We start from the raw sequence: 15,214 nt of genomic DNA, 5'->3' as shown, positions 1-15,214 counted from the left end.
GGGGTGGGTGGATGAAAGGGGTAAATTGTAGGGTGATGGATGGTAACTAGACTTTTGGGTGTATCACTTTTGGATGTATTTTATACATATATATATAAATACAAAACACAAAATAGCTTTATTAGGCATATTTTAGAGATAGGAAACTGAGCATTAAAAAAATCGTAAAACTGGTGCAAAGTCTCAAAACTATTGAGAGCAAAGGTTAGACCGAGTTTTGATTTTAAAATCTATGCATGTTTGTTGCAATAGCTTCATAAAACATTTCACACATCATTAATTTTAAAAACTGACAAAGTCACAACAGCAAATAGTCTAGGACTTTCAAGCTGATTTCAGTATTTCTCATGGAAATAAAATGAAAACCAAATCAGTACAATTACAGCATAAAGTAGAGACCATGTTAAAGAATAAAGACATAGATGAAAATCCTCTCAACAGAGTGATGGCTTAATGGATGCACAACCACAATAGATACAGAAGGAAAATAATTAGAATAGATAAAAAGTCATCATTCAGCTATAAAGGCAAAAGACTGACATTGCCAGTATAAACTCAGGCAATAGGGACCCATTTGCCCCTTCCGATAAATTTGCTTATTGGTTAAATCCAGGTTTACTAAGAAGAAAAGGATGAAAATACTGCACTTTAAAATGCAAGCAAATATCCAAAAACAAAAACCCCCTGTGTTAAAAAAACAGTAAGGTTGGAAAGGAAGAATGTATTCAGCTAAATTGCCCCCTGAAATGGCTACAGAGGTAATGGAGCAACGTGCTCAAGCCTAAGGAACTCAGGGAATATTATTAATCAATTCTTGTAGTTTGATCCTCTTAGGTTAATTTCAGATAAATTAAGTTTATTACTATTATACGATGACATATAGTGTGATGTTAAATATTAATCATCTGATATGTTACTGTATATTACACAGAAACATTTCTAGAATGATAAATAATGTTAATGATAATTATTTCTGGGTAGATTTTGGGTGAATTTTTAGCTTTTTATATTTTTCTGTAATGCTGAATTTTTATGAGTATGTTATTTTGATACACTATTCTAAAAAGGAAGCTCTATAGAAGTCAAAATTCAAATCATAGCCACTATTAGTCAAGTTATTGCAACATACATAAACTAGAGTATATCGTAGAAGAACAAAGATAAGTTAAAATATCAGTGAAAAGGGAATCTTAAATATTGGGACTTCATCAAGATAAAAAGCTTTTGCACAGCAAAGGAAACGTCAACAAAAACCAAAAGATAACCGACATAATGGGAGAAGGTATTTGCAAATGTCTTATCAGATAAAGGGCTAGTATCCAAAATTTATAAAGAACTTATCAAACTCAACACCCCAAAAACAAAAAATCCAGTCAAGAAATGGGCAGAAGACACGAACAGGTATATCTTCAGAGAAAACATACAAACGGCCAACAGACACATGAAAAGATGCTCAACATCACTTGGCATCAAGGAAATACAAATCAAAACCACAATGAGATACCACCTCACACTGGTCAGAATGGCTAAAATTAACAACTCAGGAAACAACAGGTATTGGCAAGGAATGCAGAGAAAGGGGAATCCTCTTGCAGTGTTGGTGGGAATGCAAACTGGTGCAGCCACTCTGAAAAACAGTATGGAGGTTCCTCAAAAAGTTGAAAATAGAGCTACCCTATGACCCAGCAATTGCACTAGTGGGTATTTATCCAAAGGATACCAGCATAGTGATTTGAAGGGGCACATGCTCCCCAGTGGTTATAGCAGCAATGTCCACAATAATCAAAGTATGGAAAGGCCCAGGTGTCCATTGACAGATGAATGGATAAAGAAGATGGGGTATATTTATACAATGGAATACTACTCAGCCATCAAAAAGAATGAAACCTTGCCATTTGCAATGACGTGGATGCAACTACAGGGTACTATGCTGAGCAAAATAAGTCAGTCAGAGAAAGACAAATACCATATGATTTCAGTCATATGTGGAAATAAGAAACAAAACAGATGAACATGGGGGAAGGGAAGGAAAAATAAAATAAGATGAAAATTGAGAGGAAGGCAAACCATGAGAGACACTGAACTCTAGGAAGCAAACTGAGGGGTACTGGAGGGAAGTTGGGTCGGAAGGGGGGAGGGATAACTGGGTGATGGGCATTAAGGAGGGCACTTGATGTAATGAGCACCGGGTTTATATGCAACTGATGAATCGCTAAATTCTACCTCTGAAACTAATAAAAAAAAATGACTCTTGAATAGTAATTCTGTTCTTGTAGATTTTTGCTCTGTAAATAAGATTACCCCCAAATAGAAACATTTACAAAGTTAAAAAAATTAACTATAAACTTCTGTTTCAGTAGCAGGCTAGATACTTTGGAACCACCTCCCATTGAGGACAACCAACAAGTCTGGATGAAAGGTTTTTAACTGATCAAAGTGCTAGCAAAAAAGTATTATTATTATTTTTTAAAGATTTTATTTATTTATTTGACAGAGAGAGAGACAGTGAGAGAGGGAACACAAGCAGGCGGAGTGGGAAAGGGAGAAGCAGGCTTCCCGCCGAGCAGGGAGCCTGATGTGAGGCTCGATTCCAGGACCCTGGGATCATGACCCGAGCCGAAGGCAGACGCTTAACCGACTGAGCCACCCAGGCGCCCCTAGCAAAAAAATTATTGACAAAAATGTAGGAAAAGGCAAGAAACCAGAGAGGAAACCAGCAGTTGGAGCTACTTTTGCTTGAGGCAAGGATGCCACTGGCATATCTGGCAGCCCCTCTGCCCAGGTAGTTACAAAAAGTGTTCCCTGTGGCCAGATAATTTTTAAAAGCCCTTCTTCCTCCAGCACATGGCTTGTGACATAGGGTGGGGTTATATTTTTGATCCCACTTACCCTGCTTAGCTGGGCATCTTTGTGCAAGGGCCCACTCTGTGGTGATTTCTAGAGCCAAAACAAACAACTGAGAGACTGAGTTGTGGTTTTGGCAAATTTGCAAAGTGAAGGGGACAGAAGTCAAAGACTGGCCAAGGCAGTCTGATAACCCAACACATTCATTAAGCTGGGACTGCAAAGGGCTATATATATGAAATAAGGGTGACCCGGAAGTAAACATCCTGTGTTCATGACTCTCGAGTAGTCCAGGGAATCGCAAGCCAACAATTTTAATCAGAGGATCCCATACTGGTAGTGTCCCCAGACATCTGAGAAAGGAGGAAGACACATTCACAGAAGCCCTTAAATTATTCCTACAAATACTTCTCCAAATGGCATAATCACTAAACAAAGATAATTGGCATACAAGGAAATAAGATACCACAAATGGGAACAAATAGAAAAATCCCCTCCTCCAAAAGGTTTTGAGATACTGGAACTATCAGATATAGATGATAAAATAATGATGCTTACTATTTTAAGAATACAAGGTTGAAAATTTCCAAATAACAGGAAACTACATAGTGACTTAGATTTTAGAAAGTACCAAAAGCAGCTTCTAAAAAAGAAAGTTGAAATTACATTTGATACAACTAAAGAAAATTAGTGAATTGGAAGAGAGGTCAGAAAAATTATTCAGAATTCAACAGAGGGCGCCTGGGTGGCTCAGTTGGTTAAGCGACTGCCTTCGGCTCAGGTCATGATCCTGGAGTCCCGGGATCGAGTCCCACATCGGGCTCCCTGCTCGGCAGGGAGCCTGCTTCTCCCTCTGACCCTCCCCCCTCTCATGTGCTCTCTCTCTCTCATTCTCTCTGTCTCAAATAAATAAAATCTTAAAAAAAAAAAAATTAAAAAAAAAAAAAAAAGAATTCAACAGAGACAAGAAGATGGAAAATACAGAAGAGAGGCTAAGGATATAGTCAAATAAAAAGATAAATTCCATCATATGTTTCATGAGAGTCCCAAAAAGAAAGGAGAAAAAGAATGTCCCAGAGGTAGTATTTGAAGAGAAAATGGTGGAAAAGTTCCCAGAACTAATGAAAGACACCAACCCACCCTCAGATTCTAGAAGTTCAACAACTCCAAAGTAAAGCAAATAAAAATAAATCCACATTTATACATGCACAGTGAAGCCACAGAAAAGCCAAGACAAGAGGAAAAAAGTTTTAAGGAACAACACTTAAGATTGCTGCTTAGTCATCAGTCAATGGAAGCTTGAAGACATTGCAATGGTACTGTCAGTGTGCTCAAAGAAAACCACTCCCACCCTAGAATTATACATTCAGTAAAAATGATGACATTTAAAATATTTTTTTTAAGATTTTATTTATTTATTTGAGAGAGAGAGAATGAGAGAGAGCACATGAGAGGGGGGAGGGTCACAGGGAGAAGCAGACTCCCTGCCGAGCAGGGAGCCCGATGCGGGACTCGATCCAGGGACTCCAGGATCATGACCTGAGCCGAAGGCAGTCGCTTAACCAACTGAGCCACCCAGGCGCCCGACATTTAAAATATTAAGATGAAATGGACATTTTATATAAATTAACAGTTTACTACCAACTGACTTTCAGTAATGGAAATATTAAAGGATGTACTTCAGATAGAAGATAAATAAATGATTCAGCCAGAGGTGCTGAGATTCAAGAAGAAAGGCAGAACGAGAAAAAAGGCACCTATTTGGATAAACTAAATGAAAATTGATTGTACAAAACAATAATAATGACTTGAGTGGGTATTAAAATATATAAAATTAAAATACACAGCAACTATATTTGGGATGGTATATACAGAGTTGAAGTGTTCCAAGGTCACTGCCTTATTCAAGAGGAAGGTCAAGTAATGGTTAACATTAGACTTGGAGAATTTAATGGCACATGTTGTAATTTCTAAGATAACCAATAAAAATGTAATCAACAAAAATGGGATACAAGGACATAAAAATTAGAAGAAAAAGAGGCATGTTAAAAATCCAAAAGAAAGGGCGCCTGGGTGGCTCAGTTGGCTGGGCGACTGCCTTCGGCTCAGGTCATGATCCTGGAGTCCCTGGATCAAGTCCCGCATCGGGCTCCCTGCTCGGCGAGGAGCCTGCTTCTCCCTCTAACCCTCCCCACTCTCATGTACTCTCTCTCTCATTCTTGCTCTCTCAAATAAATAAATAAATCTTAAAAAAAAAAAATCCAAAAGAAGGCATGGAAGGAGGTGAAAAGAAACAAAGAACAGATAGTGCAAAGAGAAAGTATAGACAACATGGTAAAATTTAAACCCAAATACAGCAATTATTACATTAAATGTAAATGAACTAAATATCCCAGTTAAAAGATAAATATGTCAGGCTAGATAAGAAAACAACATTCAATTATATGCCATTTATAATAGACCCATCTGAAGCACGAGAGCACAGAGAGATTCAAAATTTAAAAGACAGAAAAAGACATGTCATGCAAATACTAAAAGGAAGATGATGTAGCTACATCAGATAAAACATACTTTAGGACAAGAATTATTAGAGAAAACGAGGGTCATTTCATAGTTACAAAAGATTAAATTCACCAGGAAAATAATAAATTTTAATTGTATATAATGTGAGTATATAACCTAAAATTATATAATGCAAAAATGGAGAAAACTACAAGAATAGACACCATGGGAGATTTTAACATATGGCTGATAGAACAAACAGACCAAAAAATGAGGAGGAGAATACAAGATTTGAACTACATGTTTTCCAGAGCACTGTACCTAAGAGATAGAGAATACACATTCTTTTCAAATTTGACCAAATGGTTGAATGAGCTAAGCACTGATCTCAAGCAATTAGAAAAATAAACAATAAAATAAAAAATAGAAGGAATTTAAAAAGAACACAAATTAAATAGAAAACAAACATAAAATAGTCTCAAAAAAACTTGATTCTTTGAAAAGGCTAATAAAATTGACAAACCTCTAGTGAGACCAGTTAAGAAAAAAAGGCATAATTTACCAATATTAGAATGAAAAGGAGTTACTGCTATAATGTAAACATTAAAAGAGGGTATAATGAATACTTTTAGGTCGATATTATTAAAAATTTTAGATGAAATAAAAAATTCCAAGAAAAATAAACTTACCCCACTTATCTGTGATGTAGAGAACTTGCCTGTGAAGTAGAAACTAGTCCTGTGACTATTACAGAAACAGGATCAGTGATTTAAAAAAAGCTTCTTGCAAAGGAACTATAGACTAAATTGACTTTACTGGTAAACTCTACCAAAAATTTAAGGAGAAAGTAATTTCAGTATTGAATTCTTCCAGTTAATAGAAAAGAGCATACTCCCCATGAGGGAGTCTGAGGTTAGTGTATGTGACTTTGATACCAAGAACAGCACAAAACAGTACAAAAAGGAGAATCTCAATTATGAATATTGTTGCAAAAGTCCTAAGCAAAAATACTGACAATCTAAATTCAGTAATAGTTTAAAAGACAATATGATCTGGGGGCGCCTGCGTGGCTCAGCTGTTTAAGCATCTGCCTTCGACTCAGGTCATGACCCCAGGGTCCTGGGACTGAGCCCCTCATTGGGCTCCCACTCAGCAGGGAGCTTGCTTTTCTTCCTGTCCTCCCAACCTGTGCTCTATCTCTATTGCTATCTCTGTCTCTCTCTCTAAAATAAACAAAATCTTAAAAAAAAAAGACAATACGATCTGTCCAAGTTGGATTTATACCAAGAATGCAAGGTTGTTTAGCACTGGAAAATTGATCAATGTAATTCACCCTGTTAATGAACAAAAAGGGGAAAAATCATAATCATTTCAATACATGTAAAAAATGTATGATAAAATTTATTCATGAAAAGGATAAATTTAGCAATCCACGAAAAGAATTTCCTTAGCCTAATTAAGAGGGTGTCTAGAGAACAAAAAACAATAGACATCATACTTAACGGCAAAAATATTAACACTTTCCATTTGAGGAGAATGTCTGTTACCAACACTTCTATTTAACATTGTACTGAATGTCCGAGCCAGCTCTGTAGGGCAAGACAAAGGTGTAAAAGGTAAAGGGATGGGAAAGCAAGAAACAAAACTTGTCTGCAGAGGATATGCTTGTCTACATAGGAAATCCAAGACAATCTACAGAGACCATATTTTATAAATTTTAAGACACATTAAAAATTATTTTAACATCTTTGTAATTGGGCTGCATTTCACAATAAATGAAGAGTCATAATTAAGTTGGGAGCCTGTCTTAGTCTGTTTGGGCTGCCATACCGAAACACCAGCCTGGGTGGCTTTAAACAACAAACATCTCTCTCTCACAGTTCTGGAGTCTGGATGTCCACGATCACGGCACTAACGTGTGTGTTCTGGTGAAAGCCCTTTCCCTAGCTCATAAACGGGCACCGTCTTGCTGTGTCCTCACATGTGGAGAGGGCAAGAGGTCTCGGTGAGGTCTCTTTTATAAGAACTCTAATCACATTCGTGAAGGCTCCTTCCTCATGACCTAAGCACCTCCCAAAGGCCTCACCTCCTAATCATCATCTCTGGGGTTAAGATTTCAACATATGAATTTGGGGGAGGGGTGGCATGCAAACATTCAGGCCATAGCACCTTCTTCAGAATTATAGTGTATGTATATATATATATATATATATATATATATATGGCATATCTTATAATGGTATGGTATAATACGGCATATGGATGGTGTATTAGGTACACTGAAATACAGTATATTGTTAGAATTTTGAGTTTAACAAGACTGATACAGTCCATACACAAAAAAACTCATATTTAAGTATACCAGCAAAAAATAGCAAATGAATTTTAAAGTAAGAATTGTTAGATATAGTTATGGTATAAAGGTTATAAAAATGTTATTTAGAGGTACATATTAGAAGTATTTAGTATAGAAGTCAAATGTCATGATAGCAGAATTCCTTCCTTTAAAATATTTTAAAGGAAAAATATAAAGCAAATATAGCAAAATGTTAATTACTATTAAATCTTGGTGATGGACGTATGAGGGTTCAAACTATTCCCTCTGATTTCACATATATTTAGAAATAATGTTTAAAACTTTGAGAAATGATGAAATCCTTAAATGAAGAAATATATTATGGTCTTAGATTGAAGAGTCAGTCTTGTAAAGATGTCTATTCTAGTCCATGCATTCCCAGTAAACAATTCCAATAGGTTTTATTTTTTTAATGGAATTGATGAATTGCTTCTAAAATTTATATGCAATTTCAGAGTCTAGACAAGATTCTCTTTAAGAAAAAGAATGAGGTAGGAGGGCTTGTTTTACCAGATACCAAAGTTAAAGAAAATTAAGACTTAATAAAAATTAGTCAAAAAAAAAAGGGGGGGGGCACCTGGGTGGCTCAGTGGTTAAGCGTCTGCCTTTGGCTCAGGTCATGTTCTCAGAGTCCTGGGATTGAGCCTCGTGGGGCTCCCTGCTCAGCAGGGAGCCTGCTTCTCCCTCTCCAGCTCCCCCTGCTTCTGTTCCCTGTCAAATAAATAAAGTCTTAAAAAAAAAAAAAAAGACAACGTTGTATCAGCACAGAGATTGACAAGTAATCCAGTGGCACAGAACAGACTGCCTGGGGCGGGGGGGGGGGGCAGAAGGTCCTGAATGGCAGGATGAGGAGCAGAGGGAAATCTCTCCCTCAGAGAGGCATCTATTAAACTAGTCAAAATTAGTAAAGGCAATCATTCAACACGTCTAGAGATTGACAAGACTTAAACTGAGAAGCATTAATTCAACAAAACCCAAGGAATCTTAGTAAGAAAATGGGAGGAGGTGGGAGGCCATTGCACTGGAGAACTATGCACCCACCCTCTACCCGCACCCCCCCCCCAGATCTGCCTTACAAAAGACCTGTTCCATTTGGGGTATAGAGGATACATCAAATCTCTCTCTTGATCTCTCTCTCTCTCTCACACACGGTTTTGTAACCTACAACTAAAAAAAAATTTTTTATTCTATATTGATGAACACACTTCAAAAATCAATCCTGCACTTGACCACAGATCAAACCTTAATAAATTTTTAAAAAGTAGGTTTATCTAGGCCATATTCTTAGGTCATAATCCAAAAAAATAGGAGTAAACAATTTTTAAATGTCAAATCCTTAACTATTGGAAAATTAGTCTCCCTTGGATGAGAGAGAAGATAAAAGCAAATTAATCTAGAAAGTCACAAAAAGGAGAATATTTCATGCCAAAGTGCGTGGGGTGCAGTTAAGCTATAATCAGGGAAAAATATATTAACTTTAAATATCTTTACTGTTAAGTGAGAAAGTCTAAAGATAATTTCTTAATTAAAAGTAGCACTAGATTACATTAAGAACAAAATTAAAGAAAAAAGATGTAAATTAAAGTTGAAGTTAATGAAAAATGTTTTAAAAATCAACAGAAAAAAATAAAATAGAAAGGCTATATAAATCCTAATGTTATTTGAAAGTGCCAATAAAATTGAATAACCCCTTAAGGAACCTAATTCAAGGAAGCAAGAGCAAGTTTGTTATTTAATGAATGGTATAGGGTAACTATCCCTCGGCAAGGTGATGTTGGCCCCCCTACCTCACACCATTTATAAAAAAGACAAAACCCAAACTCAGAGGAATAACTAGTAATCACATTTCACCCAGAATAGAAGGCAACGTAAAGAAGATATTCCAACATTCTTCCATATCCAAAAAGAAACAAACCAAATTAAAAAAAAAAGACAAAATATTTAATAGGCATTTTTTACAACTGCAGTACAAATTATCACTTCAAATAAACATTACAGGGTTTTAATTACTAGTCACCCAATAAATAATTTTTGCAGCTGATAAAATTATTTCGTTATAAAGCGAATGTTTTAATGTATTACTTTGCTTGTACTTCTACATATCCAGAGAATTCTATTCTATCTTGAAATTCAACAACTTAGAACTTTTACAGGAATTGCTTGAGCAGATGTCCTAATTTCAGTCATTTACTGGAACGTATTTTAAAAATAGGCAATAAGTCAGAGAAGATTAGGTTGGAAAAGGGAATATAATTGGGGTCACAGAGACAGTGTTGAATTGTAAAGTTCTGTGCCTCAAAGTCTTCGCGGTGAACTGTACTGTCTTACAGGGCAGTAATAAAAGACGCTTCAAGGCCTGTGTCGGGCACAGAAAAACCAGAAATAAAAAACCCACAAAGAGAAATCCCTAGGCCGCAGTTGCTCGTCCAGAATATTTAACCAACTCTGCTAACCTAGGAAACCTACCGTCTCTTAAAGCCCTAAAAACTAAGTAAGGCAATTCCAATTGTCTTTTTAAAGAGAACACTGGTGTGTGAGCCTTATATATGATCACCTCAAAATCCAGTCTACGTTGTTCACGGATTTGAACACCCCTGATCAAGTATTTGTTCGATTCTTCACGTTAAACTACTTAGAATTTTTCTCGTGACCTGTCTCCTGAGGTCAACACAATTCTGTGTGAATACTTAATGTCAGATCCTTAAGAGCTACCTGTGTGATGAGCACCTTTCTTCATTAAAATTCTGTTCTCTGTCCCATTTATTGGCCATTTGCATCTAGAACAAAGAAACCTGAAAATTAGGCCTATCTCCAGCTTTGCAAGCAACTGTTACATTATACATAATCTGCTTTCAAATTCACCTCCTTTTTGGTGGGAAAAAGAGGTGACAGAGGAAAGAACATCTGAATGAGGAAATCTTTGATCCCATTCCCAATTGTACTCTTAGTAGCAATGTGAATCCTGGCAAATTATTTAACTTCTCCAAGCCATTTACCCATCTTGTGTTCTTTCTCCCCTGAACTCTTCAAGAATTACGTTGTTTACTCATGTTTGTTAGAGAGGTAAACAGGATATAAAGTACTTACACTCTACAGAAAGCGTCCTAATCAGCTAAGGCCAGAAACACCTTCTTTTTAAGACTGGTCAACTACATATATTACCTGTTTATCCCTGTGGGTCACTAAGACCTTTTTCTTTTACCAGTTTTCAAATGAAATGCGATAAATGTTGTAGTTTCGTTTTTGTGTTGAGTGCCAGATTTTAATAATCTGCAGGGTACCTGGATAGTGGCAATGAGAAGTCATTCTGAAATCCCAGAGGCGAAAAGAGAGTGGTATCCCCCTAGGCAGGACGATTACTGCCATCCTAACCATTAGCATTTAGTGCCATCCTAACCAATTCTCCAGTCACATTAGGGATAGTTCAGAGTCACTGCTGTATGATTCTAGGACATTAAAAACTCCTAAATATGGTATGTGGCACATTAAGTTTTCACCCGTGAATTTCTTGTTAGCAAAAATATGGTATCTGCTCCAAACGGATTCTAGGCCTTGCAACATTATTCTTAAAATGTACAACAGTCTGGTGATGTCCTTCTAAAGGACTGACTAGGGCAAGAAGGTGTCATAAATGTACAGACGAAAACATAAACCTAGTACACAGACAGATAAGCAAAGCCACAAATGCTGCCCTGGGGTGTCTCATATACAGGGACAGGTGGTGCTTTCCTTCCCGAAACCACAGCCAGGCAGCCCAGGCTAAATGAAATGTTCTTCCTAGCGTCACGACGAGGCCCAATATTATGTGCCAGCATGAGTCTGCACGGTTTGTGCTTTTCCTCCTCATGGAACACAAGGGGGGAAAGAAGCGACGAGGCTTCCTTTAGTAGGGAAGAGCCAGCGTATAGAAACTGGTTTAACTAGTACGCCAGGGCTCCAGACTGTAGCACGTCATGCGACATGCGGTAGCTAAGACACGGTACGGGGAGGAGTCTAGCCAGCCTGAGCTCCGGCTAAGCTAACAGTATGTGCCTCGGAGCCCAGACAGCGTATGACACCATCTCCCACACAAGCAAGGTTCCTGTACGTGTACAGAAACACAAGGGCTCACGGGAATGTGTCGTCTTGTCATTTGGTTGATCTGTTGGCCACTTTCAACTCCGATTTTTTTTTTTTTTAACCTGGGGTCAGCAGGCCAGGTACAGCTCTTAATGGTCCCAACCACCTTTCAGCTGATACATCAACCTCCAGGTGGATCGCCAAAAAGTTATCCCAAATCTGTAAAGTACAAACAACATTTTAAAAACACCACAGACACACATAAATCGAAAACAAAAAAACAAAACAAAACAAAACAAACAAGCATGGAAAATCCAACCAGGGAAGAACTTCTCGGACATTATCAGCTAGATTCCCTGTCCTCAGATCCACACATCGAATCTAACCAGAGGTTTCTCAGACCCCTGAGGGGAAACTGCAATGCACGAGTCTGGACTAAAACCGATCTTGGTGGCTGAATAATCATCTTATTGAATAAGAGACACAATTTCTGTAAAGTACACACGAGTGCCAGAAATCCAAATGTTTTTTCAGTGCGCCTTTAAAGAGTGGTCTCTTAGCAGGGGTGAGGGTGGGGGGGTGGGGGGGCTGAGGCCAAGGCTCCGGGCTTTCCCTGTGAAGGGACGCCTGAGGGAAGAAGGCACACTTTCTGCAGGAGAGCCGCTGTCCACGCTTCCTACTCATGTTTTCGCCAGCGGGTCAAACACCTGCAGCACCGTCCTCTTGTCCTGGTCACTGCCGGTCACGCAGCGATCGAAGTCCTTCGGCCCGCGCCCCGGCGGCAGCTCCTGGGCAGTCGAGGCAGAGCCTTGCAGCGGGGCTGTGTGTGCTCTTTCCAGGCCCCTGGTCCCCGAGTCCAGCGGGTCGGAGCTCTTGGAGAGCCAGGCATTCTTCAACAGGCTCGGGTGGTGGAGAAGGCTCCAGAAGGGATCCTGAAAATCACCAAGAAGGGAGGCCGCCTCGGACTTGGGCGGCTCGGCGCCGGGGGTTGCGGGGCTCGCCGCGTAGGAAGCGCCGAGGCCAGCGGCTTGTGGAAGGAGAGCGTCCCCGTCGGGTGGGTGTGCGGGGGGACGGTCGCTGGGGCCGCTGCAGGGGAGGACCGCGAGGAACGGGCTGTCACAACTCTGCAGCACCTGCAGGTGGAAGGCGGCGGGGGCCGACTTCTTCCTCCTCGGGGGCGCCTGGGGCGCGGGCGGCGGAACCTCCAGCGGGGACGGTGGGGTGGCCACGGGAGGGGCATCGTCTGGGGCTGGCGGCCCCCCGCTCGGCTTCCTCTCGGTACCCTTCCCAGGCTGAAGTGTTCTCGGTTTGGGAACAGGAGGGACGGCTGCTAGAGGGGGGGGTTCAAGGCTTGTCTCTGGGGGCCCGACCGTAAAATGGACCGTCTGTTGCCCAAACTGGTCTTCCGGTGACTCAGGCTGAGGAAAGGCAGGACCAAGAGTGTAAGTCAGTCAGAAGCCAGCACTGGGGGCGCGGGGGTCAGCACCCAGACGGTGTCAGCAGGGGGAGCAGAGATGGGGCTAAGCGGACATTCTAGCAAATTCGAGATCTGAGAATGTCTGGGATGCTGAAGTGTGACCAGGTACAAGAGAGCGCAGGGGGAACACACATCTGTCAAGTACCAGCAGGTCCAACGACATAGGAGTGGAAACTTGAAAACCAGGGCCACACGGTGAATATTCTGAAACTAGTTTTTCCCTTGTTACCTTAGGAAATGGGGTCATGCTCTTCCTTTATTAAAAGCGAACCTCTGGAAACTATCTTCTCTGAGGCCACCGCTTGGACAATTCAGCGTGTACCATGCAAGGCGGATGGAACTTATGTGAGGGCAGTAAGCTAACTGAAGGGCTAATGGATCGGCTTGCTCCTTAAATCTTTGATCAATTTAACTACAGTAGACGGCACATTTCACACAGGAGCATCACTTCCTCGGTTCTGACTCAAAACCATCACAAAACAACTGCACGGTACAAAAGGGAGCTTTCGCATGGAAGGAGCTGTTCGTATCGTAAAGCATCAGCATTTCCTCTGATTCTTTAGAAAACAAACCGCAGAAACAATCCTTCTCCACCAGCCTTTTATTGTCACTCCTGCGCGGCGGCCTGGGAAAATGACCCACTTCTGCCCTGGCTTTTAAAAGAAAAGACGGAGCAGGCACAGGGAAGAGGAGGAGGAAAGAGGTCTGCTTTGTAAGGGGGCAGGGCAGATGGACAGACGCGAGGTGCGAATGTGGGGCAGACCAATGCGGAGAACACAGAGCAAGCGCCAAAGCCACACTGCACACGCGCCACGGGTGGAAAGCGGCAGTCACTCGGGAACGGCCAGCCAACGGATTACCGAGGGTCCCGTTACTAGAACACCGAGATCAAACGGAAGATCCAGATGTCTCTAGAGGTGCCAGTCTTTGGGCTGCCACTGTCCTGACAAACTCATGTCTCTGAAGCAGCAAGCAAGGCTGAGAAGCTTGAGAGCGAGAGCAAAACACAATCTGCAAGAAAAGTGGCAAGAGAAGGTGTCCAGGCCCCGGTATCAGAGGCCGCGCAGAGCGCGACCCCACTGCAAATCCACCGACCGGCAAATAAAAATCTGTACCCGTGCAACCTCGTGCACATGATACGGAGACACACAAACAGGAAAAAAGTATCCCACAAGGGCTTCGTTTGGGGGCTCCACTAGAACACTCCAGAGGCCTGATACCTCCCAGCTGTTCCATCGCCGCGAGAGACTCCTGGTTTTTCTGCTCAGCAAGAGCCAAGGACACGCGGGCGTGTGAAGGAGGGAAGCGGTGGTCAAGCAGCGTCCCCAAGGACGGGAGTCCAGACCCTGGAGCCCCTTGGCAGTAAGAGGCTCTGCTACAGCTTCTTACCTTTCCTGTCCTCCGCAAGGTTGGCTTCTTGATGGTGGGGACTCTGGGCGCAGGCCGCCGGGGCAGGAGCGGGGCCACCCCTGCCGTGGGCTCTGGTTTGGAAGGCCCTGGGTCCCTCAGGGATGTGGCAGTTAGGGCATCTCCTGGGGCACCTGAAACACACAGGTGTACGGACGGCTGAAGTGGACAGGACAGGGTGATTCGCTGCATGACTTAATCTGTAGGCAGTTCACACCCTAAGAGTAATTTGCTAAGGCAACGTATTTCCTTTTTTCTAAAAACAAAAAAATCTCTAAGGGCTGTCAGGACCAACCAGCTAGGTTTAGCTCCCAGCTTCTCATGTTCACCGTCTCAACAGGGATGGTCTTCATGGGGGATCACTGAGGCCCAGACATTATATGCAAAGTTTTATGTCTGTGTGCATTTCTCTGGGGAGGCAATCCGAAACGTCTCAAAATCTCAGCAGGGCTCATGACCAAGAAAATGTTAGGCTGGGATCCCCGGGAGATTTCAGATCTCAAACCTTTCCTAACCTCTACATTCACAGAACACTTAAAAAGTAGCTTTATTGAGATATAATTCACATG

At 41.1% G+C, this 15,214-nt stretch overlaps 1 protein-coding gene across 1 annotated transcript in view; it reads right to left on the bottom strand.

Moving 5' to 3' along the window:
• Positions 1-9,621: 9,621 nt before the first annotated feature.
• Positions 9,622-15,214, bottom strand: part of LOC118001860 (synaptojanin-2-like) — a 98,696-nt gene continuing 93,103 nt past the window's right edge. Inside the window, exons 26-27 of the mRNA XM_034992043.1 lie at positions 14,628-14,779; positions 9,622-13,179 (exon numbers count right to left, since the gene is read on the bottom strand). Of these exons, the coding sequence (XP_034847934.1) occupies positions 12,442-13,179; positions 14,628-14,779 (890 nt within the window). The 3' untranslated portion in view covers positions 9,622-12,441. The remainder of the gene's footprint in view (positions 13,180-14,627; positions 14,780-15,214) is intronic.

Source organism: Mirounga leonina, unplaced genomic scaffold (genome assembly GCF_011800145.1).
Source record: "Mirounga leonina isolate KUSES-001 unplaced genomic scaffold, KU_Mleo_1.0 Mir_54, whole genome shotgun sequence".
Classification (NCBI taxonomy): Eukaryota; Metazoa; Chordata; class Mammalia; order Carnivora; family Phocidae; genus Mirounga; species Mirounga leonina.
This window is presented reverse-complemented; position numbering and strand designations above follow the sequence as displayed.